This window comes from Micromys minutus, assembly GCF_963924665.1.
Source record: "Micromys minutus genome assembly, chromosome: 11".
Lineage (NCBI taxonomy): Eukaryota > Metazoa > Chordata > Mammalia > Rodentia > Muridae > Micromys > Micromys minutus.
In genome coordinates, this window is record NC_137980.1 from 58167920 (window position 1) to 58193745 (window position 25826).

General features: G+C 54.6%; 1 protein-coding gene across 1 annotated transcript in view; it reads right to left on the bottom strand.

Moving 5' to 3' along the window:
• Positions 1 to 12942, bottom strand: part of LAMA5 (laminin subunit alpha 5) — a gene marked incomplete at its 5' end in the record, with an annotated part of 47801 nt that extends 34859 nt beyond the window's left edge. Inside the window, 2 exons of the mRNA XM_080925767.1 lie at positions 8201 to 8353; positions 12631 to 12942. Coding sequence (XP_080781893.1) covers positions 8201 to 8353; positions 12631 to 12942 — 465 coding nt within the window. The remainder of the gene's footprint in view (positions 1 to 8200; positions 8354 to 12630) is intronic.
• Between the last annotated feature and the right edge of the window lie 12884 nt (positions 12943 to 25826).

Below are 25826 nucleotides of genomic sequence, written 5' to 3' on the forward strand. Positions count from 1 at the left end.
GCTGTCTTCAGACATACCAGAGAGGGCGTCAGATCTCATCACAGATGGTTGTGAGCCACCATGTAGTTGCTGGAAATTGAACTCAGGACCTCTGCAAGAGCAGCCAGTGCTCTTTACCTCTGAGCCATCTCTTTAGCCCCATAACCTTTCTTTTCTAACCTCTCTCCGTTACTCTTTCAATCCTAGGGTCCCCACTGTAGCTGAGGCTGTACCTTTACCAATGGACTCTCCTGGCCTCTTACAAAGACAAGCCTCAGCTTCTGTCTATGGCCCCTCTAATCCTATAGATTTTTGGCCACCAAAAACAGTACCATGTGGGAGACTCTTACACATTACCATGTTTGGCTTAATAAAAAGCCTTAAGGGGCTGGAGAGATGGCTCAGTGGCTAAGAGCACTGACTGCTCCTCCAGAGGTCCTGAGCTCAATCCCCAGCAACCACATGGTGGCTCACAACCATCTGTAATGGGATCTGATGTCCCCTTCTGGTGTGTCTGAAGACAGCAACAGTGTACTTATGTACATTAAATAAATCTTTTCTTTAAAGGATTTATTTATTTTATGTGTACACCCTCACTCTCTCCAGCCCCTTCATTTGGTTTTTTGAACCAGTTTCTCTGTGTAGCCCTGCTTGACTGGAACTCACACCGATCCATCTGCCTCCACCTCTGAGTGCTGGGATTTAAGGCATACGCCCTGACGCCAGGCTAAAACCACAGATTCCTAACTCAGAATAACACACACACACACACACACACACACAATCACACACTCTCACACACACACACACACACACACTCTCTCTCTCACACACACACACACACACCACTACAATAGAGTCCGTGAGGGACCCTAGAACTTCCCTGTGAAATCTCACAAGCCCGGCCTTTACTGCCCACACACTCCTCAGCATCCTCATCTTCAAAGGCCTCAGAACAGTTCATTAAGTATGAGCCCAAAACTCCAAATTTCTCCCCCTTCTTCCCACAAAATAAAGACACGAAATAAAGACATGGTCAGGTCACTCCAGCACTGCCCTCCCCGTAGTGCCAGCTTCTCTCTCAGTCTGCTGTCAGTCACTGTGCAAAAAACCAATAGAAAAGCAAATCGAGGAGGAAAAGTTGACTTCATCTTACACTGAAGGGAGCCGAGGCAGAAACTGAAGCGGAAACCAACACTGCTTCCTAGTTTGTTCCCTGGCCGGCCAGCTACCCTTCGAAAGTAACCCAGGCCCACCTGTCTAGGGATAGCACCGGCCCCGTCGGTCTGAGCCCTTCCACAGAAGTCATTAACCAAGAAAATGCCCCACAGGCCAACCTGAGGGAGGCAGTTTTTTTTTAATCTGAGAATTCTTCTCAGAGCCAGGTGATGGCACAAGACTTCAATCCCAGCAAAGGGAGGCAAAGGCAGGTGGATCTGAGTTCACTGCCAGCCTGGTCTACGGAGCTAGTTCCAGGACAGAGGGAAGGAAATACTCAGAGAAAGAGAGAAACAGAGATAGAGATACACAGAGACAGAGAGACACAGAGGGGCTGGAGAGATGGCTCAGCGGTTAAGAGCGCTGACTATTGCTCTTCCAGAGGTCCTAAATTCAAATCTCAGCAGCCACATGGTGGCTCACAACCATCTACAGTGGGATCTTGGTGCCTTCTTCTGGTGTGTCTGAAGACAGTGACAGTGTACTCACATACATAAAATCTTTTTAAAAAAGAGAAACAGAGACAGACAGACAGACACACACACACACACACCCCGACCAACTCCCAGTAGGCAGTGTACCCAGACACAGTTTGAGCTGTCCTTGCTGAGATAAAGGGGTGGGACCAAGTACAGCTACTCTCCCCAAGGCACAGGCCTATTCACGGGCTGCCAGTTCTGAGGTCATTGTCCACTTCCATGGGGGGGTGATACCCCACCCAGCTGGAGGAGGAATTCTGGCCTCTTCAGAGACAACTTACTTTGCACCCTGCTTCATGCCACAGCCTCTTGTGCCCTGTGACCCCAAACTGGAGGTCCAGCAGGTCTGGGACTATACAATGACAGAGGGACCCTTGTGAAGAAGACAGGCCAGGGACAGCAGGAGGGAAACTTAGGCACAACTGACAGGGACACTGGCTGTCCCTGGGAGCTGGCAGCCTGGCCCTCAAGAGTCCCTGGGGCCCACCCCCGCCTTTCCCTGGGCCCGACCCCAGGCTGCACCCTTGCTGGAGGCTCTGGCCTTCCCCAGTCAGCTGGCCCTGCATTTTTCCCAGCTGAGAGCACTTTCACAAACACTAATTCCAAGCTGCTGATGGGCAGAGTAAGGCGCATGGAAACTTCTAAGCCAGGATGGGGTGGGATGCACTGACCCAAACCCACCTTCCCTCTACCTGTCAAGCTAAGCCTCAGGCACGCTATGTATAGCCTGAGCAATTATCCTCCAGGGCTTGCTGGCTGCAGACACTGGAGGGCAGGAAGGCTGTGCCCTCTCACCTCCCGTCGGTCTCCAACCTGGTCTCTGCTCCCAGGACTACAGCAGTGCCCGTGGTATGACCCGGGAGGGGCACAGACCCCTGACTTTGGCCCCTCCCCTGCCACGCCTGCTCCTCTCAGCTGCCAAGACAGCCTGACCTTTCTGCTGCTGCATAGCTCTTCACAGAGGGGAAAAATGTCTTTTAAAGCAAAAAGCAAACAAAAGCTGCCGGTTATTTTTAAAAGTCTTGCTATTTTGGGGCAGGCACGTCTCCAGGGCAGCAGCCGGGGCCAGGCTCTTGGCCCACCATACCTCCTTACCCCCCGTCCAGCCAGACCTCACAGGGCTTGTGCCCATAACCCTGCCTGCCAGGACTAGCAAGAGTCCCATGAACCAAGCCAGCCATCCAGGGTGGGAGTACAGGGCAGGTTCCAGGTTCAAGGGACCGTGGTGTGGCCCTATGAAGCTACTTCTCCACCCTAGGGAGAGGGAAAAGGTACACGGAGAAGCGTCAAATATTATAACTCCATGACATGAAGGTTCCAGAGCCCCAGTGAGAAGAGATCTGTCCCCTGGATGGACAGAGGTGGTGCCAGGGCAGCCAACCCTAGAACCACCTGACACAACATTGGTAAGGAAACCCAAGGAAAAGTAAGACAGCAGCTAAAAATACGCTGCTCTTTCAAAGTCCCAGGTTCAAATCCCAGCCCCACACTGCAGCTCACGACTGTCTGTGACTCCAAGATCTGACACCCTCAGGCTGACACACATGCAGGCAAAACACCAATACACATAAAATGAAAAAGGCAAGTGGGTTTGGACATCTACATGTGAGGGTGAGAGAGGAGCTGGTGGGGGCCTCCAGGCCCTGTGATGTGGGCACGCACAGGTGAGCCTCCTGCCTGACAGCATCCTAAATGAAGATACGGCTTCACCAAGAGGGAGGCTACAATTGGGCCTCCAGGGAAGGATCAGTGTTCGGTCCTGAGTCTACAGCCTAGTTCTCCCCTGGCCCAAGCGCCTACGGAGACCCAGTATAGATGGCCGTGACACGTCCTGGGCTGAGGGGGCCAACCTACGGTTCTGGTGGAGTGACTCAGCGGGTGGCCAATGACTCAGCCTGGGCCCTGCAGGAAGAAGGCCCATTGCCAATTCCTAGGGACAGGTCAGGGTCCGGGGCGGAGGCAGGAAGGCCTTCCTAGCCCCAGGCGTCCGGCTAATGCCCTGACCGCTCCCTTCAGATCAAGTTCTAGGGCACCTCGGCTTTCGGAGCCCTCCAAGACCTTGAGGAGTCCTGTCCAGCCCTCAGTCTCTTTGTCCTTCTCCACCTCACCAAGAAATCTGCCACCAGACGGAACTGCATGGGCACTGCCGTGACACAGTCCGCTCAGGCTAACGGCTGGGTGAATGGGCAGGCCCATCCCTTCAGCAGACCAGAGAGCCACTGAGCAAGCCCACCACTCAAAATCAGGAAGAAAACAAATAAAATGGAGCCTGGGTGCAGCTGACCAGCATGTGTGAGAACTTGGGCAGACTTCAAGAGTCAAATGATGCCGGGAAAGCAAGGGACTGATGTCGGGGTGGTACCTCACATCTGTTGAGGTCGGGGCAAAGGGTTCAAGGTCATCTTTGGCTATTTGACATGTTCAGGGCCAGCCTGGGTTAACTAACATGATGTTCAAGGCCAGCCTGGGCTACATGAGATGCTATCTAATAAAAATTACAAACAAAAAACCCAAAAGACTGTGGTACACGCCAAGAACAGATGGCTGCCTAGGGCCACAGGTGTGTTGTAAGCACCGCAGAAGGAGACTATAAAAGAAAGGGCAGAGGGGACAGGAGGTTCTTAACTAGGGAATCCCAGCTAAGCAGATGCCACACAGCCCTGAACACACAGCTGGCCCAAGCTCTCTGCCCCTCCTGCCTGTGGATCAGCCTGGTCAGGTCAGAAGGCCAGGGGGGGGCAGAGGAAGTGGAGTTGATCCCAAGAGGACCCCCCACGGCCGAAACCCAAACAGTTTAGTCTCCACTGAGAGGTACGGGCGCACAGTGGAGTTTGTTTAAAACCACAGAAAACAGGAAGGCTTTGGGGGCTTCCAGGGCAGTGGAGGGGGGACTGGGGTTAGAGAGGGTGACTTAGGAGTGTGCATCGTTCTATTCAGAGTGTGAAGAGACCACCGAGTCATGACTGAGAGTCAGTGTGGCAGCAAAGGAACAGCCAGAGTGTATCCATAGCCCTTGGGCTGGGCCCTCTTCTGAGCAGGGAGAGTGAGAAGGGGAAAGGTGGTGGGAGGGAGGTGTGGGAGCATGAAGCGAGCCAGTGAGGAAGGGAAGGAAGGCGGCTCCAACTCAGGGTTGGTCTGAGAACCTGCCTGCACAGACCCCTACTCTACCCTACCCCTGGGAGACCAGCCCAAGGAGTCAGACTGGCACAATCCTGCACCTGTCCTGGCCACTGGACTCTGTAACTTGTAACTTAAGCCTGGCCATGACTACACTTCCTGCCACTTCCCTGGACAACCCAAGCGGTCTCAGGACATTGGCCACATGGCTGTGTGCCCAGCCAGGCCCAGGGAGCCATGCCAGAAGCCTCAGCTTCATGACCACTAGCCCAAGACCAGCAGGCCTATCCACGGAGCCCCAACCTGAGAAAAGCAAGACAGGGTGCTCCTGGAGGACACCTGACAGTCGATGTGCCACAGCCTCCATGTATCATTCTTCCGGTCAAAGGGAAGATGGGCAGGGGGCAAGATCTGTGTCATAAGCCTTCCCTGGGGCGCAGGCCCTTCACCCTAGCCTTACTTAGCTTTAACCGGCTCAGCTTTCATCCAAAGTACCCTCACTGTCTCTGTCTAGACTACCCCTTCTCTGGCACCTCCGATGTGTCCTGCAGCTCTGGACCATTGGGGCTGGGACCTGCGTAGCCTGCACAATAGCAAGAGAGGGCCCTATCAGGAGAGAGAATGACACTCCTCACCTCTTTGAGCTGATCTGGGAAGGGGGCTAATACTGCAGGTGAAGAGGAACTGTAGCCCTGTGTGGCCAGGTTTCCAGTCGGACAGCAGAGGAAGAGGACACAGGCCAACTCATCCCTGACTGCTGGGGTTGTCAGGAGGCCTCAGTTTGGTTCCCTGGCATAGGGCTGGGCTCTGGAGAGAAAATGATGGGAGCAGCCACCTGACTGCTGGGCCCCAGAAACTTCCAGATAAACAAAAGGAGATAAAAGAGCACACCCCCTCCAACCCTTAGCAAATCAGGCTGGGTTTCAGGAAACTTCCTTTGTCCTTGGCTGAAAACTTTTCCTGGGGACCTCCCCAACAGAAAAAAAAAATCCTCTTTCAAGCTCCACTAAGTGCCCAGTTTCTCCTAGGTGTCCTTCCAGGTGTCCTGGCTGCTCCCACGGGTGTCATGGGGACCCAGCCTTCCAAATTCAGTGCCAGCTTCAGACTCTCACACCAGGGCATAAGATCCAGGGCGGCCTAGCAGCCCAGCCTGCCCTCCCCAGCCCTGTAAGGCTCCCTGCCAGCCACCCCCACCCCCTTCCCAGGGCATCCGCTTTCACCAGAACAAAGGCGCCAGGCCAGGCGCTTCCTGATGCTTCCTGAAGGAGCCCCAGCCCAGGGCTAGTGCCTTAGAGGACCTCCCAGGCCTGCAGCGCAGAACCCAGGAAAAACTTGCCCATGAAAAGCTGGAGTCAGTCTGCCTGCCCCTATCCCAGAGCTTCCCGCCCCTGCCATGGCTGGCAGCCATCAGGCCAGCCGTGACACGGTCCACAGAGGACAGAGAGAGACAGAAGACTGACTGGTGGAGGGCTCTTCTCAGAATGTGGCTGGGAAGGCTTTCATCCTCCTGCCTCATGGTAAAACTGAGGCTTGGAGAAACAAGAAGCCCACGTATGAAGTTCTTTCCTAGCCTGGAACAATCTGAGGCCCAAGGGGCAGAAGTGACGATGACTCTGGGCTCTAGAGGTAGCTGTTACCCCTCCCATACAACACTTGGGCACAGTGCCCACCTGCCCTGTGGGCAGTCTGAGGTTGCCATGGGGATAGGACCCTCTCTTCCCAGTGTTACCCCACACCTGCCTCCTTAGATGCAGCCGGGCAAGACTGGGAAGAAGAGCATAGGCACCTCCTTGCTACCACACACGCCCTCCCATGAGTGCTCCACTTCTGTGCCAAAGAAGAAAATGGCTTTGGGTTCAAGTGTCCCCTGAGACCTCCTAGGCTCCAGGGTACAGGAATTCAGAGGCCAGAAACCAGACAGGCTTGAGGTAGCGGCCTCCTCCCTTCCCCCTTCTTCTCTACACCGGCTGCTAGAACACGGTTGTGGATGATTCCCCTGAAGTTCAAGACCACATGCTGAGACCGAGTCTGCTCTCCAATCCATAGGCTTCCACATGGGAAGCAGGTACCTTCCCTAAAGGCCTGTCTCTTGCAGCCTGGCTATGGGCACCTCCCTTACCCTGGTCCACCTCTCATCCCCTCCTACCTCAAGTGGCAGGAGGGACAGCGGCCCAGGAAGGAGCAGAGGCCAGCTGTGTTGTGGTAGGCATGGAGACAGTCTCTGCACTGGCAGAAGTGTGTAGGATCAACCATGTAGCCGGCCCCAGCCCCAGCCCCGCCTCAGCCCCAGCCCCAGCCCCAACCCCAGACCAAGCCCGAGCCCAAACCCCACCTCAAGCCCAGCCTCATCTACACAGCCCCCCCTGTTCCAGGGAGCCTCAACATGTCCACCACTACAAGCCAGGACCCCAGTGGACTAAGACACAGCTACGTGAGTGTGGCCCAGTCCTGGAGTGACCCTAGCATCCCCAAGCCCCGTTCACCTTCAGGTGGCTTGCACATCACCAGGTGGCTTGCACATCACCGAGAAACACCCTGATCTACCCTCCTGCCTGAACGGGAGCCTGGAGGGCCTGTGAGGGCTCAGAGATGGCAGTGTGGTTTCAGTCACTGATCCCTTGACCTAAAGGTGGTCACCAGAGCACAGGTATCTCAGGAATGTCCATTTCTACGGGCTTCCTCCACATTCCTGCACCCCTCCCACCTCTACCAGGAATTCCTCAGAGCAAACAGCAGGGAGCCTCTGAGGGCACCAGGGGCCCTAAGGCAGGCTTGCCACGCCTCCGTGTGCAGCCAGCACAGCTCCCTAGCAACTCCAGTGTGTGTGGCCCCTGATGGTGTTCCATTCACTCCTCAATTTTCATGTCTACCATGAAGGTACATCCGGGGACTCTGAAGAACAAAGATGCCCACTGTTGGCTTACAGGCAACTCCGCTAGACTCCTCCCAAGGACCGGCTTTCCGCTTACTACAGACATTATATGCCGCCAGGTGTAGGTGGCAGCCAGGTGTAGGTGGCTGCCTACTCTGGGGCGGCAAATAAAAGAACTGCTTGCTACCCGCCCCCTTTCCTCTATGTTCCCTGTGTTCCCAGCTGGTCTTTCTCCCCTCCCCCCTTCTTTCTGGACCCCTTTCTCTGCTCCCCTGTCTGTCTACCTCTACCAGAGTCTCGCTCCCCCCTTCCCAAATAAACCTCCCTTATACCAGATCTGTGGCACCGCGTGATTTCTCAGGGCACACCTTGGCATGGGCCCACCAGGTACCCCCCCACGTCCACAGCCACTGGGCCTTTGCCTGGGCCAGTCCTGCTCCCAGCAGCCCTACTTGCCCCAGGCTTTGTCTCCCCAGAGGGTGACCTCACCAAGCCCATTATCTTGTGCCCAAAGCAGGACAAAAATGGACCCTACCTGGCCGAGGTCCAGTGTGACGTTGACTTCATTGTACCCCAGGCCACGGGACAAGGGAGGGCTCTGCCACCAGCGCTCCGTGCCATCGATGGCGTTGCTCACAGGGTGCGCCTTGTTGCTGTTAGCTGCTGTACAGATGTCACAGTACTGGCCCTGCAGGGAGAAAAGGACAGATGACTGAGAAGGGCTAGCTAGGCACCCCCTCTCCTCTAGAGCCACCATCCTGCCGTATGAACCCTGGGTCCCCAAAATGCCTTCTCTATTCTCAACCTTCAGATCCTCATCTTTAGTTCTTAGAGCAGTTCAAGAGGTATGGCCCCCACTGCAGGAACAGTGTCTGAGGGGACAACTGCTTTAGGTGAGAAAAATCAAGACAAGCCTCGATGACATAAGGCAGCTTCAGAGGCCTTCAGGGTAAAGGGAGTATGTCCTGGGCAGAGAGCTGACTAGGACTGAGGCATCCAGGAGAGCAAAGGAGGCAAAAGCAGGTAAGATCTCTCCAACCCTCCAGCCTACCACACTCCCTGGTGGTCACTGCAAGGAATCCCTTAAGGGGTTGGTAGGAGGGATGGGGGACGGAGGGGTTCATAGTATAGGATGGGGAGAGGGGTTGACAATTTGAGATTATTGAGGGGACTGGGTTGGTAGTAGGGATAGAGAGGGGTGGTAGTAGGGATGGGGGAGGGAATGGTAGTAGGAATGGGGAGGGGTGGTAGTAGGGATGGGAAGGGGTGGTAGTAGGGATGGGGAAAATATGGTAGTAGTGATGGGGAGGGGTGGTAGTAGGGATGGGGGAGGGGTTGTAGTAGGGATGGGGGAGGGAATGGTAGTAGGAATGAGGAGGGTGGTAGTAGGGATGGGGAGGGGTGGTAGTAGGGATGGGGAGGGGTGGTAGTAGGGATGGGGGAGGGGTGATAGTAGGGATGGGGGAGGGAATGGTAGTAGGAATGAGGAGGGTGGTAGTAGGGATGGGGAGGGGTAGTAGGGATGGGGGAGGGATGGCAGTAGGGATGGGGAGGGGTGGTAGTAGGAATGGGGAGGGGTGGTAGTAGGGATGGGGGAGGGGTGGTAGTAGGGATGGGGTGGGGATGGTAGTAGGGATGGGGAGGGGTGGTAGTAGGAATGGGGAGGGGTGGTAGTAGGAATGGGGGGTGGTAGTAGGGATGGGGAGGGGATGGTAGTAGGGATGAGGAGGGGTGGTAGTAGGGATGGGGGAGGGGATGGAGTGGTTGATAATATGGGAGCAGGGATGAAAGAGTAAGAAAGGTAGAACTATTAGGAAGAAAGACCATCTGGAGAAGAGGGTGCATGGAGGAATCAGATGTCTCCCCAACTCCCAGTCTGTGCCTGGAGACACACCCCAACAATCCAGTACCTCCTAGACTGGGTCTCCAGAGACAAGACTTAAGCAGGTTTTAGGGATGGGGTGCAGCTGGAACGTAAATGTCCTCGTAATCACAATTACAGAGGTAGTAGCAGCAGAGCCTGGGGCTCCCACCCTCTGGGACAAAGCCAAGTCAAGGTGCCCTGGGAACCTCAGTGTCCCCATCTGCGGAGTAGGGATAGTGGTGAACTGAAGATGCCACCGCCATGATCACATACAGCTGCTTCTTTCACAGCCTAGCCACCTGCTGGAGCCTGTAGGAAGCTGGCTTGCTGTTCCTGGTGGGGGGAGGGGCGGGGCCATGGAGCCCGGCCAGGAGAGTCCCCGCCCCTATACCCCAGGGAAACAAAACCTGTCCAACACAAAGGCAGCAAGCACTGGGGACTTGACAGGGGCCCAGAAAGTGACCCTAACTCCTCCCAGATTGAGGGTGCGGTACAGAACTTCTTCCTGAAGAGGTTGGAGTGTGGGAGATCCCTGCCTGGTCAAGAAGGTCTCAGTGGCAACCAAGCCTCCAGCTCCCACTTACACACAGTAGGCTCTGCTTCCCTGGAAGTTCAGCTAGTCCCAGACTTCAGCTTTATGTGCCCATTCCTAGGGTTGTTTGTGGCTCCCCAAACTCCAGGTGTTGACCTCTGGGGAGCTCCTGCCTGGCAGCCTGTAGAGGCTAAGTGCTCTTCTGATCTTGGTTTAGACATCAGTCCCTAGGCATTGTTCTGGACCACCCAAGCTGACTTGTACCCTGCCAGGTCCTGCCTGCTATGTTTATCCCATCATACACACTATCTAGCTAGCTCTCCTGGGGCCCTGAGAACTCTTTGGTGTTAGACACAATCATCCTGCTCCACCACCCTGTGCTGTGACTCAGAGGAGCTAGGACAATGGTGACCCTAAATGTGCCAGTTTGTCAACCCTAAATGATAATCCCCTACCTACAACCTGTGTGTCCCCAACTCTCAGAGCTACAGGATGGAGCAGAATAGGACCCTGAGAGGACCCTGCCCCGTGGATGCCAAGCAGGGTTGGGCGGGCATGCCCACTAGGGAGGCTTCTTGTGGCTCAGACCACGTGGAACATGATCATACTGCCCCAGAAGTCAGGCCAGGGCTCAGGGATACTAGTAGGCTTCCAGGAACCCAGAAGAGTCAGTGCGTGCCCCTTTCTAGCCAACAGAGGGTCTAGGGAGTTAGGAAACCACAGTGAGAGTCTCAGATCAACTACTCACTAAGCAGTAAGCCACAAGCACCCTTGGTGGCCTGGATTTCCCCCACTGACCTCTGGCTCGGCAGACAGGGCTGGGAAACCAGGCTTCCTCCACCCCCTGCCACAGAGGGTCCTACCAGGAACAAAACTAGGAAACATAGGAGCTGATTAGGACTTTCCCTTCCACTGAGTCATGCCTGACTGACGTGAGGCCGGCAGAGTTGTGATGCCCACTGGGAGGGTGGGAGAACCAGGCCACACTCCATCTTGCTCAAAGATCCTGTAGGACCTGGGATGCCTGGTCCCTCTTCTGTTGCCATAAAGGGACCCTGACTCCTTGGAGCCAATCTGTGAGTTTCATGCCTAACCTCTTGGTAGTGGGCCATTGCTGAAGCAGCCATTATTTCTACTTTCTCACCAAGGGGGTGCTGTGACCTTTACCAGTATAGGGAAATAGTAGCAACTGGACAGAACCAGATCCATCTGAGCCAGTACCCTCTGAGGAGGCCTGTGAACAGGCAGAGGGATCAGTGGTCGGGGTGTGCCAAAGGACCTGAGTTCCCTTCCCATAGAACAGCAATTACTATGTAAGCAGAGATGACAGTCCCTCTGGGTCAGGACAGATCCCTAGAGGGCCCCCTCCTGAGATTCAGCTCCCTGACACTATATACAGAGGAACACAGGCCAAGAGGCACCTCACTTCCAACTGCTCCGCTGGGATGGATCCTGCTCTGACTTATAAAGCTTCAGAAACAGGTGTTTGTACCTTTCCAGGCCTCAGTTTCCCTGTCTCTGATGGCCCACACCTACTCTTGTTTTCAGACTACCAGAACACAGGGAGCCAGGCCCTTCTCAACACCCCTCACCCCACTTGGAGGCCCAAGGAAGAGTGGAGTAAACAGGTAAGGAGGGTGGTGGCCAGGTAAGCCAGTGAACGAAACCGAACTCCTTCAACGCTCCCCTTTCTCCACCCCGACCGACGAGTGTTTCCAGCTATTCTTTCCCTCGCCAGCCTCCTTCCAGGAATGTGGAAGCAGGTCCCTAGGGCTAACGTTACCAGGCTCTTGTGGCTCCCAACTCTCTTAGGTCCCTAACAGGAGGCAGGAGTCCTGCGGCGAGACAACTTGGCCCACCTGCAGGTTCAGCCTGAAAGGCAGGGCTCCGGAGAGTCTTTTAGGCACAGAATCCACATCTTCTGGGAGACTGAAGCCAAGCAAGGACCCACCACCTGCTGGCCAGGGGGCTGCCCCACGACGGCCCTCAGGTGTTAACGCTCAGTTAAAACTTTGCCTGCCTGATCTCTCCACCTCCGAAGTTCCCAGATCCCAAGCGAAGAAGCTTCAACTTTTGGCCGGGACGGTGAGACCCAACACCAGGAGAAACGGGCGACGGCGCGGCTTCCGCGCTCATTCCATCCCCATCCGGGAGGCCAACAGGTTCCAGCCTGTCCCGGGGGAACAAGGAGTTCCCGCCCCCTCCTCACAGTCAGCACCCAGGCCAAGTCCCGCCCACACAGGGATCCCGGACTTACGGCTGCCGGGGACTGATCCCCGGTCCCCTCCTGCCTAGGTCACCCCCTCACCCGTGCTTCAGGGCCCTTCAGTGACTCGGACACTTCATTGGCTCTTCTAGAGGCACGTGCAGTGTCTGCACGAGTTTCGGTGGCCCCGTCAGGGTCCCTCTTAGTCCAGCAAAACATGGGACCAGGGAATCTTGGTGGGAGAGTCAGTCCGTACTTAACTTTCCCCAGCACTGGGAGCCCCTAGGAGATGGCTGGGTTCCGGCGCTAGGGGTGGAACACCACAGGATGGTGTAAAAACCAGCTCCTCCGCGCCGTGCTCACCTGGATTGTCTGGTTGGGATCTCCGCCGGCCACCGGACCCCCAACCAGCTTACAGTAGAGGTCCTCGGTGGGGCGTGAGGCACTGCGCGTCAGGGCCTCCTCGCCGCAGGTCGCGGACGCGGTGATGCGAGCGCCCTCCGCCAGGTTGAAGTAGGGCGGGTGCAGGCTGAAGCCATCGCCCCCGGGAGTGCGCGCCTCGCCTACCAGCGCCAGCCCAGCCAGCAGCAGCAGCAGCGGCAGCGGCGCGGGGCTCCGGGGGCCACGAACGCCCGATGCGCTCCCCGCGCAGAGCTGCCCTCTGCGCTTCGCCATTTTCCTCCTGGGGGCTGCGGCTCTAGGGACAGCGCGCCGCAGGAGCCCGGCAAGTCTAGTTTGGGGCGGCCGGACCGGCTGGCCCCGCCTGTTCGAGAACGTCAGGCCCCGCCCAGGCCCGCCCTGGCGCCCGAGCTTTATGCCCCGGAGAGGGGGTTGGGGGAGGGCAGAAGAGAGGGGGCGGCCTGGGACCTTAACCCTTCGGACCCCGGCTAGACCAGCGTCCTGGAAGGGGCACCTGCTGGCCTCTGGCCAGGCCGTGGGAACTTGGCGCTACTGAGCCTTTCCTCTTCTCCAGGTCGTGGCTTCGATCCCCACAGAGACCCCTTGCTTTTCCCCTGGGTGTTCAGGACTCCAGCACGCCGGGCCTGCCTCTACCCGCCCAGCGGCTCCCCTTTTTGTTTCCCTAACTTTAAACAGGTCTCAGCCACCTGGCGCCTCCCCGTTGCTCTAGCCTGTTACTCTTTTCCTTCCCTGTTGATGTTTGTATAAACTGTGTGTAGCCTTGGGTGGGGACCCAGAGGGGATATGATCTGCAAATAGTGGTGGTGGTGAGACCAGACAGAAGGAGACCCCCTACTTCCTCCATTGGTAGGTAGGATTTAGCCCTGTCTACCCCTATTGGGTTTAAAACTCCTCTACAATAGGGAGCAAAGAAATGACAGGCACCCACACATGGGACATGTCCAAGGATGCTCACTGACCTATAGGTGCCTGCCCAATAGGGTCCTTGAAACTTTGGTTAGACATCCTTTAAGCAAGCTGTGTCTCTGGCTCCTGTTTCTGGGGTACAGTGGGCTTTGGTTGATCTGCCAGGTTCTGAGTAGCATTTAAGGTCATGGAGGCTTCAGTCACAGCCACTGGGTCACCTCCCCTTGGATTCTAGGTCCAAACCTGTCTCCAGGGAAGCCCTGGGCGGTTGTGGGGCCGGACACAGGAGCAGGACTAGCATCCCTCCTGGTCTCCTCACCAGGCCACTATCTCACATTTTTGGGTAGGATTCCCATCTTGCTGGGCCTTCTGGATGATCCCAAGGGTCCGAGTGAGTTCCTGAAACACCGCCATCATGTCCTGGCTAGGTTCTGATTCTAGTTGTCAGGAAAGGCTGTACCACCTGGTGCCCTCCTGACTACCCCCAGTCTCCTACAAATCTTAAACCGCAAGAGGCTGGGTGGACCCCAGTCTGGGTTAAAAATGTGAGGTAAAGACAGGCTGCCCTTCCTGGACCCGTCCACTTTCCTCCCCGGAATTCCTCTATAACCTCACTATTAGTTTTCCACCTGGGGGAGGAGGGCAAGGCAGCCGCTTCCCTTCGCAGCGAAGGCTTGGCTTGGCGTGGGGGAGGGGCTGGCTCCAGAGAGGGCGGGAGACCTGGAGGAATCTGGAATTCAGTAGAGTAGGCTCAGAAGTTGATTTATGACCCTGTGCGAGGCACAGCTTGGGCAGTAGCAGGTTCCCAGATGGCTGGCCCCACCCTTCTACTGCCTAGAGGTCCACCATACCCATCAGGAAGCCTCTCCCGTTCCTGCCTCTTTCCCCTTTAGCAGCTGGGGGGTCCTAATAGCCTGAGGCTGATACAATACTAAAGTGTCTGACCTCTGAGCTTGATAGCCTGCTGACTTCACCCGAGTTTGAGGGTCTAGAGGGCAAAGGTTGTACCAGGACTCCTCTGAGCCCCCTAGTGGCCAGGCAGGGTGTACTTTGGATTGGTCCCAGAGGACCGGCCAGTGGAAGAGAGGGGCAGATGGCTGAGAACGTGCTGAGTCAGCCCAGCAGCCAGCACCCGGAGGGTTAACCCCAAACTAGCTACTTCCCAGCAGACAGCTGCCCCAAGAGCAACTGGTGGCGGGCGGACGGGGCGGGTAATGCGGGCAGAGGACTCTGTGGCACAGGGCTGGTGAGGTGTCCACACACTACCCTGTGGCAGCTGGTCTGCCTGGGCCAGGACAGAGCAGCTGGATCTGGAGCTGGGGAATGGAGCAGGAGGAGATATCCCACGAGGGCGGGGCCCGAGGGTGCTTTTCTCTGTGCCCATCCCCTGCCAACCTGGTCCACTTTCCAGCATTCACTACAGGGGGCCAGTATCTTCCTTTTGCAGCCTTTGACAACACCACCAGTTTTCTTCCTCGCGTAGATGGAGAAACAGATCACAGATGGATGGATGGAGTCAATGGCGCGCATGCACGGTTCCAAAGAGGCGCCATTAAGTCAGCTACTTCGGTTCTCAGGCATGCATTTTGGGGATCTTTTGGGTATTCGTTTTCAAAGCTGACCCCTTTCTTCTGACAATCCAGACAACATCAGAGGGGCCTGTCCTGTGGGACAGAGGCCTAGTCTAAAATGAGGTAAAGAGTAAACTGGCCTAGAGAGGGACTTGTGTCAGAAGCGGTCCTCACCAAGGCCCAGCCTCGGAGGAAGGCAGAGGGGTCAGCTGCAGCTTGCTGGGAAAGAGGTCTGCCATAGTTTCTTCCTGTCCTTGCATAGGGGTCTATTCCAACAGTATTCCTGGGCTACCCATCAGCCCCTAAGCCACCCAACCTGGGGGCAGCTGTTGGACTTGAGCTGTTCCACTCAACCCTAGAAGCCAGAGGACAAGAGGATAAATAACCCTTGCTCACCCTCAAGCATGTCACTAGGCGTCACAAGCAACAGTAGACAGGCCTGGGGTCCCAGCCTTAAGGTGGCTGCCACACCCTCATAGAGAGCGGGCTCTAACTACCTCTCGCTTAGACAAGCCAGGAAGAGGGTCAAGTTCCAAGGCCCAGGATGTGTGCCTCCACAGGGACACGCTTTGGAGAAAGGGTGGTATGGAAGCCCATTCCCTTTCTCGGGGCTGCTCTGAGTCCCTTTCAGAGAGTTGATGGCAGAACCTCTGTCCCTGCCTATGGATGGCAGCCAGGAGCCAGTGGCAGGACTGATTCTGGCAGCTGCTGTCAGCAAGCTCCAGCTCTGTCCTCCAAAGATTCAGCCTGGACAGATGCCAAAGGGAGTCACAGTCCTGAGAAGCTGACATCAGGATGTCGTAAACCCAAAGGACAGCGTCTGGCCTCTGTTGGCCACTGCTTGGCAGAGTAGCACAGCATGTCCCTACATCAGAACTGTCTTTTAGCAGAGCTGGGAAGCTCGTAGGCAGGAGGTCCCCAGGCATCGTACCCTGAGACCCCTTTCCCCTGGGCTTGGAGAACCCTGTCCAAAGGCCAGCTATCTGATCTAACTTCTCAAAAGTCTTCTGCCTTCTGTACTCATAAGGGTGGGGCTGGGAAGACCCTGGAAACAAGCAGGACTTTCTCTTCATGGTTCCTTAGAACCTTCAGGCCCAGGCATACAGTAGACTGTCATTTCTGCAGGAGCAACCTAAGGGTCTTAGCAGACCCATCCCCTCCGCAGGCAGTGAGCTCCATGCCCAGAGCCCTCTGTAACCACCGCAGGCCTCACCTGAGGCAGCCGTTGCCAATGGGTTCATTTGCTCCTGCTCCAGTTCTTAGAGGAAAAGTGTAGAAGTTTTGAGAAAGATCTGAGACCTTTGTACTACACCAAGATTCTTTTTCCTGTAGATTCAACCACTTCCCAGCCTGGGGTGGGGGGTAGGGTGTCTCAGGAACTGGAATGAGGGGCCTCCCAGAAGTATCCTTGCCAGAGTACAGACACACCTCTCCCTGCTTGTTCAAGAGGCCCAGCCCTTTGCCTGAGAGACAACCAAGGTCCTTCAAGGCCCACCACCTTCCTGGGAACTACCAGGTAGAGAAAGCACCAAGGGGTCTCCTGGCACCTGGCTGAGAAAGAAAGACTCAAGATCTGTTGCCTTCCTACCCCATCCCTACCATCTCCCAGATGAAGCCTGAGAAGCCTGAGGCTCAGACCTGCATGGAAAGGGAGCAAGAGGGACACGGTGGGATACTGGAGACATCTGGGGATGCTGTGCTCAGCCTCAAAGCTGCCCTGTACTCGCCCCCAGTACCAATGCTCCGACAGGCTCCTCCCTGTCCTGGCTGGTCAAACTGGCTCCCATGGGGTAGGTGGGGTGAGGGCCTGTGAGAGGTGCCCACAGGCGGCCTTATATGGCCAGGAGGCTTATGCTCAGGAGGAATGTTCTCCTGAGGGCAGAGCCTGACTCCAGCAGGGGCAAGGCTTCCTGAGCTGTCAGAGTGTTTCCCATGGTCCCTGGTGTCCTGGCTGCAGCCCAGCAGGAGAGCCACCCAACAGGACCTCGGGAAGATGGGGTCCTCAAATTCAAACTATGCCAGATTTTCTGCACTGGCAAAAAATGCAACTGGAGGTCAGCCTACCCCCTGTCACACCGGTTGGACAGTTCTTTGCCTGGGCCTAGCAGCCTCTGCTCTTGGCCAAAGGCAGCTCCTCTGTCCACCTGCTCCCTCCACCTCCTAACCCCGACCTTCCTCACAGTTTTGTTTCTTTGTCTCCATGTATCTGTCTGTCTATCTCTCTCCATCTGCCTGGTCAGGGCTGCCCCAGACCTGCCAAACTCAGCAGCAGGGCCTGGTGTGGCCCTGGAAGGACTGGGGTAGGCAATGGGCCAGTTGGAAGGCACAAATACCCTGGACCCCCAAGCTGAAAGGCCCTAGTTCTATGACTGCCATAGAGCTGACCTTCTAGAAGCTTCTCAGGCCTACAAGTGCCCCTGCCCCCAGATCTCTATCCTCTGCCTTCTGGGAACCCCTCATTACTGTCCTTAGAAACACTGTATCTATTTCCCAGCTGTGCCCTAAAATCACTTCCCACCCTAGAGCCCTCCTCAGAGTCCTCCTCAGAGTCTTCTTCAGCACTCCTCAGAGCCCACCTCAGCCCACCTCAGCCCACCTCAGAGCCCTCCTCAGAGCCTTCCTCAGAGCTTACCTCAGAGCCCTCCTCAGCCCACCTCAGCCCACCTCAGCCCACCTCAGAGCCTTCCTCAGAGCCCTCCTCAGAGCCAACCTCTGAGCCCTCCTTAGCCCACCTCAGCCCACCTCAGCCCACCTCAGCCCACCTCAGAGCCCTCCTCAGAGCCTTCCTCAGAGCCTTCCTCAGAGTTTACCTCAGAGCCTTCCTCAGAGTTTACCTCAGAGCCCTCCTCAGAGCCCACCTCAGAGCCTTCCTCAGAGCCCTCCCATGTTCTCTACTCCATACCTCACTTGTGATATTACACGTGGCTCAAGGCCACTTCAGGGGCTGGCCATTCCTGGACACCGAGATCCTGCCTCACACTGGGACTGATGGATCTAGGCCTGATTCTTATTCATAGGGATCAAAGGACATCGTATTATCAGCAAGGTAACCCCGGACCTTATTCCACCACTGAAGGGCTGTGCTGCCTCAGCTCAGGGAGGACAGTGAGCTGTCTTTGCTGGTGCCACTAATGCCCGTCTCCTATGGTCCCTAAGAAGCCTTAGCACAGTATGTGAGAACTAACACCAACATCAGTGGGCAGTAAGTAACAGCCTATGGTGACAGCCATTAGAAGTGGCAGTGTGAGTGAGAACCGACGAACCGGGAGCCTGCACGTGTCTGAGCTGGGTCTTCTGCGTCTACATTACAGACGTGTAGCTTGGTGAGTTTGTGGGACTCGTAACAGTGGGGGTGGGGTGCCTCCGTCTCTTTTGCCTGATTTTGGGACCTTTTCCTCCTGCCGGGTTGCCTTGTTTAGTCTTAGTATGAGGCGATGTGCCTAGTATTATTGAAACTTGATATGCGTGTTTGATTGCCATCTCTTGGAGGCCTGCCCTCTTCTGAAGAGAAACAGAGGAGGGGTGGACTTAGGGAAGAGGAGAGGTAGGTGGGAGGGACTGGGAAGAGAGGAGGGAGGGGAACCTGTGGTTGGGATGTAATATACAAGAGGAATAAATTAAAACGAAAGTGACTTCGCCTGGTAGTGGTGGTGCACACCTTTAGTCCCAGCACTCTCTCCAAGAGTTCGAGGCCAGCCAGGTCTACAGAGTTTACAGAGTGCATTCCAGGATAGCCAGGGCTCACGTGGTGTTGAGGGACACACCAGGGCTGAGGGGGCAAGTGAGACTGCCGGTATATAAAATCCACATCAGTGTGAGGCCCTGACATAGGCTGGAACATGCAGCCAAACTGACTGCCGCTTGGATGGCAAACCCCGCACGCACCAGCAAGGGGTCTCCGAGTGCAGCACTTTGGAAGACTTACTGGGCTGAGATCACAGTGGCTGAGTCATGGGTGTATCCGAGAAGAATGTGGAGGCTTTTCTTGTTAATAAACACTTTATATATCTGCATTAAAAACCCAAACAATAACAACAAAGAACAGATGGGTCTTGGTCACTCAGCCCTGCACACGGGAGCCCGTGAGGCCGGATGGCTCTGTGAGAGCCTACACACGCAGATCGAACCAGCCACATGACCCATCCATTCCACCATCTCTCTCACACTGACCTGGGGGCCAGCCCCTCCCTGTGCAGCGCCTGGAGGCTCTAAGATGGAGACAGGACAAGAGGGTGAAGGACTTGACGCGCACAGGACGTCTACGTCGTGGCCACCAGAGGCCTACAGGGATGGTCTTTACTCTGTGGCCCCTGAGTGGGATTATGGGGGCGATAAGGAATGTCGTGAGGGGACAGCACACACAGCTGAAGGTCAGCGATGTCGACAGACTGGTGACAACACTAGAATTAAACATAGTCACACTTGACCCTGTGGGGACTCCCAGACAACCTGTGAGTCACAGGATGCCCTGTACTAGGTCTGCAGCGGCAGCAGCAGCAGTCCCCACCCCTTAGAGGAGGAGAGGACCCCTTAGAGGCTATCGGCCATGACCAGCACAGGAGAGTGGTTCCTGCAGGAGGAGAGACTTACACTTCCATCTCCTGGCTCTCCAGACCTTGAAGGCCAGCTCTGTAAAGAGGCTGCCCAGAGTGAGAAGTGGACACCTCAGGACATGCTGTGACCATGGTCCTCCTGGGTTTCAAGAGGAAGCTCAATTGTGCAAGATCAACGATTGGATCTAGGCTTGGAGGCGACTGGGGGCCATGGAGGCAGGGTGGGTGCCTGGGGCCTTTCAGGCTGTCAGTGGAGGCAGGGCTACATCCTGGAAACGATGACCACGCGGACTTCTGGGCTCTGTCAACTCACACAAGAAGACCTGTGCCTTCTACTTTAGGTGTGCTGTGAACAAAGGACATTCAGCCCGGAGAGACTCCGTGGCTTCCCAGGAACTGTGGGTCCTCCCTGACCTGTCTTCAGTTGCCCACCACCCCAGGCTCCTGTGGAGTCTAGACTCCATCTGGAAGGATGCCTGCCCATCCCATACCCAGGAGGCCTGGCACATGTCTTCTTGGGGTCTATAGTGGTTCAAACTACCAAGTAATACCCAGATACTGTCACTGACTGTTGTCCCACGTGTTTAGTAAAAAGCCTGGGGAAATCCTTTGGGAGCAGAAACTTCAGAGAGGACTTGGGGTGTCCAGCTCAGGCAGGGCAGTGAGACGTTACCACAGCTGGATCCTACAGGCCGTCTCTGGTCTGACTGGGTAGCCTTCAGTTCAGACCAGGCTATCTGGGAACATGGTTTAGCCTGTGAGGAGGTCACACCTGGAAACGTATCCCCCTGATTGTGTGGGACAGGAGAGCTAAGATGGAGGCTCCGCTGCAGATCTCTGTTTGTTCCGAGTTTCAACATTAGCAAAATATTTGTCCTATGACTCTCGTGTGGAAATACATTTCCAGGGAATGTAAACACATGGAGGCTGAGAGGTTCCTGCTTGCAGAGGGTGTGTGGGTAGGTGGGGGCGTCCGCTGTAAGCTCAGGGTTATTCTTCCCGGGGGTCTGTGTGTCCCAGCTGAGGGACTGTTCCTGTCCTCTGAGGGGTCAGGGAGAACCACGGTGCAGTCTCCTGATAGGAAGGCCCAGCCTCCTAGTTCACCGTAGCTCTACCAAGCCTTGCTGTGCTATTGGACTAACATGGCCAATGGGACCTTTGGACACAGTGATGTCCTGCGTTCCACCTTTGTCTCCATCTGCCTTGGGCCCTCTGGCCTAGTCCCGGAGCCACCTCTAGGCATGGAGCCCTCAGCATTACTAGCCCTCAGCAGGGCTGCATATGGGCCAATGAGACACTGTCACCTGGGGTAAGCTGCTCTAAAACCTGTTTCACAGAGAACAGACTACAGCGAAGAGGCTACCTATGGACTGCTGCAGATGGCCATGTGACCCCAGACACCCCAACTTCCGCTCCGCCCTGCCCACCAGGTTGGGAAAGGCCTGACCTAGTAGCCTGGCCTCTTTCCAGTCCCTTAGGGAGGGTGGGACCCCTGTTGTCCTCAGCAAGGCTCAGCTTAGCTCCCCTGAGCTGAATCTGGGCAGAGGTTATCTGGGTCCCTCTTGATGCTGGCACAGGCTGTGGGCCCCTGTCTCCAGGAGGAATGCACAGAGCCCCCGCCCCTGCCCACCCAGGTGGAGGAATGCAGTGGGCCTCTTTCTGGAATTCCCCCAGTCCTGGCACCACTGGGAGCTGAGCCCTGTCTCTGTGCACAATGGTACCAGTGCTCTCTTGGAAACGGAGTCCACTGCTCTAGGAGCTCACCCCCAGCACAGCAGCATGTAGCTCCTCTGTGGAACCACAGCTCTTTAAGACCCTCCAAACCACCCACTCCTGTGGGTTGAGACCCCTTTGGGGGGGTCGCATATCAGGTATCAAATGTTTATATTTACAATCACAATAGTGGCAGAGCTGCAGCTATTCAGTAGCAAGGAGAATTATTGTGTGGTTGGGCTCACCGCAGCATGAGGGACAGCATTAGAGGCCCCAGCATGACGGAGTAAATTCAGGGTGCCCTGAGTTCCACCCCAACACCCCCAAAATAAAAACAAAGCCTGTCCAGTTGGCCTTGTTGACTGACTGGATCGGTCATAGACCCATAGTTTGTGCTGTACGCCCTGCGGATCCGAGCAGGCACCATGGCCTCTACACAAGAGCCCTTTGCTTTACCCTAGTCGTGACAATCACAACTGTCTCCACGTTGCCACTTGTTCTGAGGGAAACCGCTGACTCTCCTGCCCTGCCTCTCACAGGCCTGAACAAACAGATACTTGTTGAGTCCTTGTGGACTGAGTAAAGCAGAGCAGTGGAAACTGTGGCTCAGGTGCCCCTGGAACTGGAGCTGGGGATGGTGGCCAGACAGCAGGGGCTGCACAGAACCCCGGACAGGGAGATGGTGGCGTAGGAGTGGGCTCCAGTCAAGCTCAACCCAGCTTCTTCCTGGCCAGGCTTGGGGCGGATCAGGTGGGTGGGGGCATCCATCCAGTCATAATCATACGGTGAAGAACAGTGTCCTGCGGCTTTGTGGCCATAAGGTTCTCACAGAAGGAATAGACAAAGTCCCCTCAGGGAACAGCAGCCCAGGGAGAAGCTTAAGGCGGTGGAGATGTCGAGAGCGAGGGGGTTCCAGATATGACGCCTTTATGGATCAGGTTTTGGCTGGCAGCTGCACCGCCCAGTCATACTACATTGGCTAGCAGAAGTTGCGTTCATCCAGAGTCCCGGCTTGCCTGCCTGGCTCTACCCTCAGGGACCGGCAATAGAAGGCTTATGGAAAGCTTGGCCCACTGTTGCCTAGGACTCAGAGCAGCCTTCAACCCCGCCAAGGTGCCTGTGGCCCCTGCTGTGGGCAGCCTCAGGAAAGTTTCAAGTCTTCCTTCAGGGCCTTGACTCTCTGGCAGCCTTTCCTTGAGTTCTTGAGAACATTCCAGAAGGAGTATAAAGCTGGTGGAAGAAAAGCCTCCAGCAGATATGGCGCCAGGCTCAGAGGGGCAAGCCCAGGCAACTCACCTAGGCAGGAATTTGGATTCCGTCCTGTTTCACCAGCAGACCTTGGCCTCAGGGCTGGTTTTGACAGCTACCAGCTACCAACACACAAAACACACCCTGATGACAGTTCATCTTTGATAGACCGGGCCCTGAAGAAGTGGGTGTGGTTCCTCTGCTGTCCACCCTTGCTCCCCAGCTGGGTTCCCCCAAATCCTGAATCTCCCTAACACTGCTGTAGGCTGAGCAGTGCCTGGGCCCTCAGTCTCTCCGCTTCCTCCCACTTAGCCTCCTTTGTCTTCCTGATCTGTAAGATGGGATCTACCATCTACCAGTCCTCCCAACTTCTAGGAAAGAACATTCTCAGGGTGGCACAGAGACACACGGGGAGAAAATAAGGCACTTTCTGAGACGAGGGCACGCTGTGCCCTGAGCCAGTCTTGGCTGGAAAGCTCACTGGGGCGGGGCGTTCACTTTGATTTTATTCTAAGGTGGGCGGTGAATGCCGCTCATTTTATGGGCTTGATCGAACAACCAAATTCAACTGGCTAGTTCACAATGAGCACAGCAGGGAGGGTGGTAGTCTGGGAAAAAGTTAGTGTTGAGCAAACAGGAATTACAGAAAGGTTTTACTAGGTGGGGAGTGTTTATGGAATATCTCCCCTTGGATGTCTGGCTATCTTTCAGAGAAAACAAAAACACCAACAGGAGAGATGGCTCAGCAGTTAAGAGCACGGTCTCTCCCAGAAGACCCAGGTTCGATTTCCAATACACACACAATGGCTCACAACTGTCTGGAACTGTTCCCAGGGGACATGGTTCAGTGGTTAGAGCACTGGCTGCTCTTCCAGAGGTCCTGAGTTCAATTCCCAGCAACCACATGGTGGCTCACAACCATCTGTAATGGGATCTGATGCCCTCTTCTGATGTGTCTGAAGACAGCTACAGTGTGCGCATAGAGAAAATAAATAAATCTTAAAAATAAATGAATAAAGGTTTAAAAACAAACCCTTTTCTCTTGGAACCATCCCTACGTGCCAGGCTAGGGTCAAGATGCCACATGGGCCTACGCACCAGCACACTGTGTTAGAGATGAGGCTGGGTTCACAAATCAAGAAACTACCACTCAAATGAACATGTGGAGCCCGGCATAACCCTTCATCCCAGCACTAGGAAGGCAGCTGTTAGGGTTCAAGGCCAACCTGGTACATACAGATAGAGTTCCAGGACCCCCAAGGCTACACAGAGAAATCTTGTCTCAAAATTAATTAGTTAATTAATTAATTAGTTAATTAATTAATTAAAGGCAGTTTGACAAAGCAAACTTTGCTTTTGCACAGAATGGTATGCAGCTGTCAAAAGCTAGAAACCAGTCACAAGCAGCCCCAAATGGCCTCAATCTTTTAGCCTTAACTCAAAGGGCACTTAGCTATTCCTCACTGACTGAATTCAACCTCACCATTTAAACCTGATTGGCTAGTTTGGAAAATATGCAAAGGAAATCAAAAGGGTACAAAGAGAAAGGATGGACTTTTAATTGTTTTTATAAATTATTTTATGTGTTTTACCTGTGTGTGTGTCTATGAACCATGTGCATGCCTGATGCCCGTGGAGGTCAGAGGGGCACCAAATCTCATGGAAGTGCAGCTAAAGACCCTGTGGGTGCTGAGAACTAAACCCAGGTCCTCTGGAAAAGCAGCGAGTGCTCTCAACTGCTTGAGCCATCCCTCCAGCCTGAAGGGGTAAATTTTAACAGACAAGCATTTGAGGAAGTTGTGGCGATGAGTCAGGGTGTCAGACATGTGGACATTCCCAGAAGCAGATTACATCTGGATAAACAAACATACAGTCCATGACAAAGTAACAAAAGAGTAGGACCCCAGAGAAACAGGCATGGACTACTAAACTTGTTTGATAGACAAAAATGATTGGCTCTTTTACACACACACAGACACACACACACACAGACACACACACACACCACAACACACACATACACCACACCACAACACACACACCACACACACTCATACCAGAACACACACACACACCAGAAGACACACACACTCACACATACACACACACCACAACACACACCCACACACCACAACATACACACACATCACAACACACACTTACACATACACACACTCACACATACACTCACACACATATTTACACACACACATACACTCATACATACATACTCACACATACAGTCACAGACACACTCACACACACACATACACACTCACACATACACACATACATACACACACACTCATAATACACAACACACACTCACACACACAACACAACACACTCACACATACATATACACACTCACACACATACATACACTCACACACACACTCACACATACATACACACTCACACACACCACAACACACACTCACACACACACACACAAACCACAACACAACACATACCCTTCTTGTTATATATTCTCATCTTCAGATTCTGTTCAGAGGCTCTGGGCCTCTGCCCTGAACATCTAAAGGAGGGGCCATGGGTACTGGGTGGAGGTTGTTTGGCACTGGCTGTTCCTTAGGACTAGAACTCCAACACAAGGCTATCTGTGACAACCTCCTGGAATCATGACTCAGCTATTATAATTACACATGCTGATTATGAGATTATAATTATAGATTTATAAACTGAGGTCATCATTCCATTATCCTCACCATTGTTCCATGAAGTTAGTAAAGGACTCATCTCTCCCTACATTTTTGGCTAGTTTGTCGGTGAGAGCATCAAGACCCTGGAGAACCATGGTGACAGTCCCATGGGGAACAACATTGTTTGGAATGAACAAGGGTTACTGTCTTTTTCACACACAGACTCTGCCTTTTCCAACTAAAATCTTGTTAATCCCGAGCCACTGCTTTAGGATTAAGTTGCTAATCTGTTCCCTGAACAGCATTGCCAGTATTGGTAAGGAATCTTTTCCACTTCTAACGGGTTCCCTGCTATAATCTACAGTTTAATTAACCACTGACCACGAGAACAAGGCTCACTTGAAATTGGTTGCTATTTGGTTTCAAGGTTTAAATTAACTTGGGGGTCTCCTGGGACACGTGTGAACCATCTATATAAATATGGG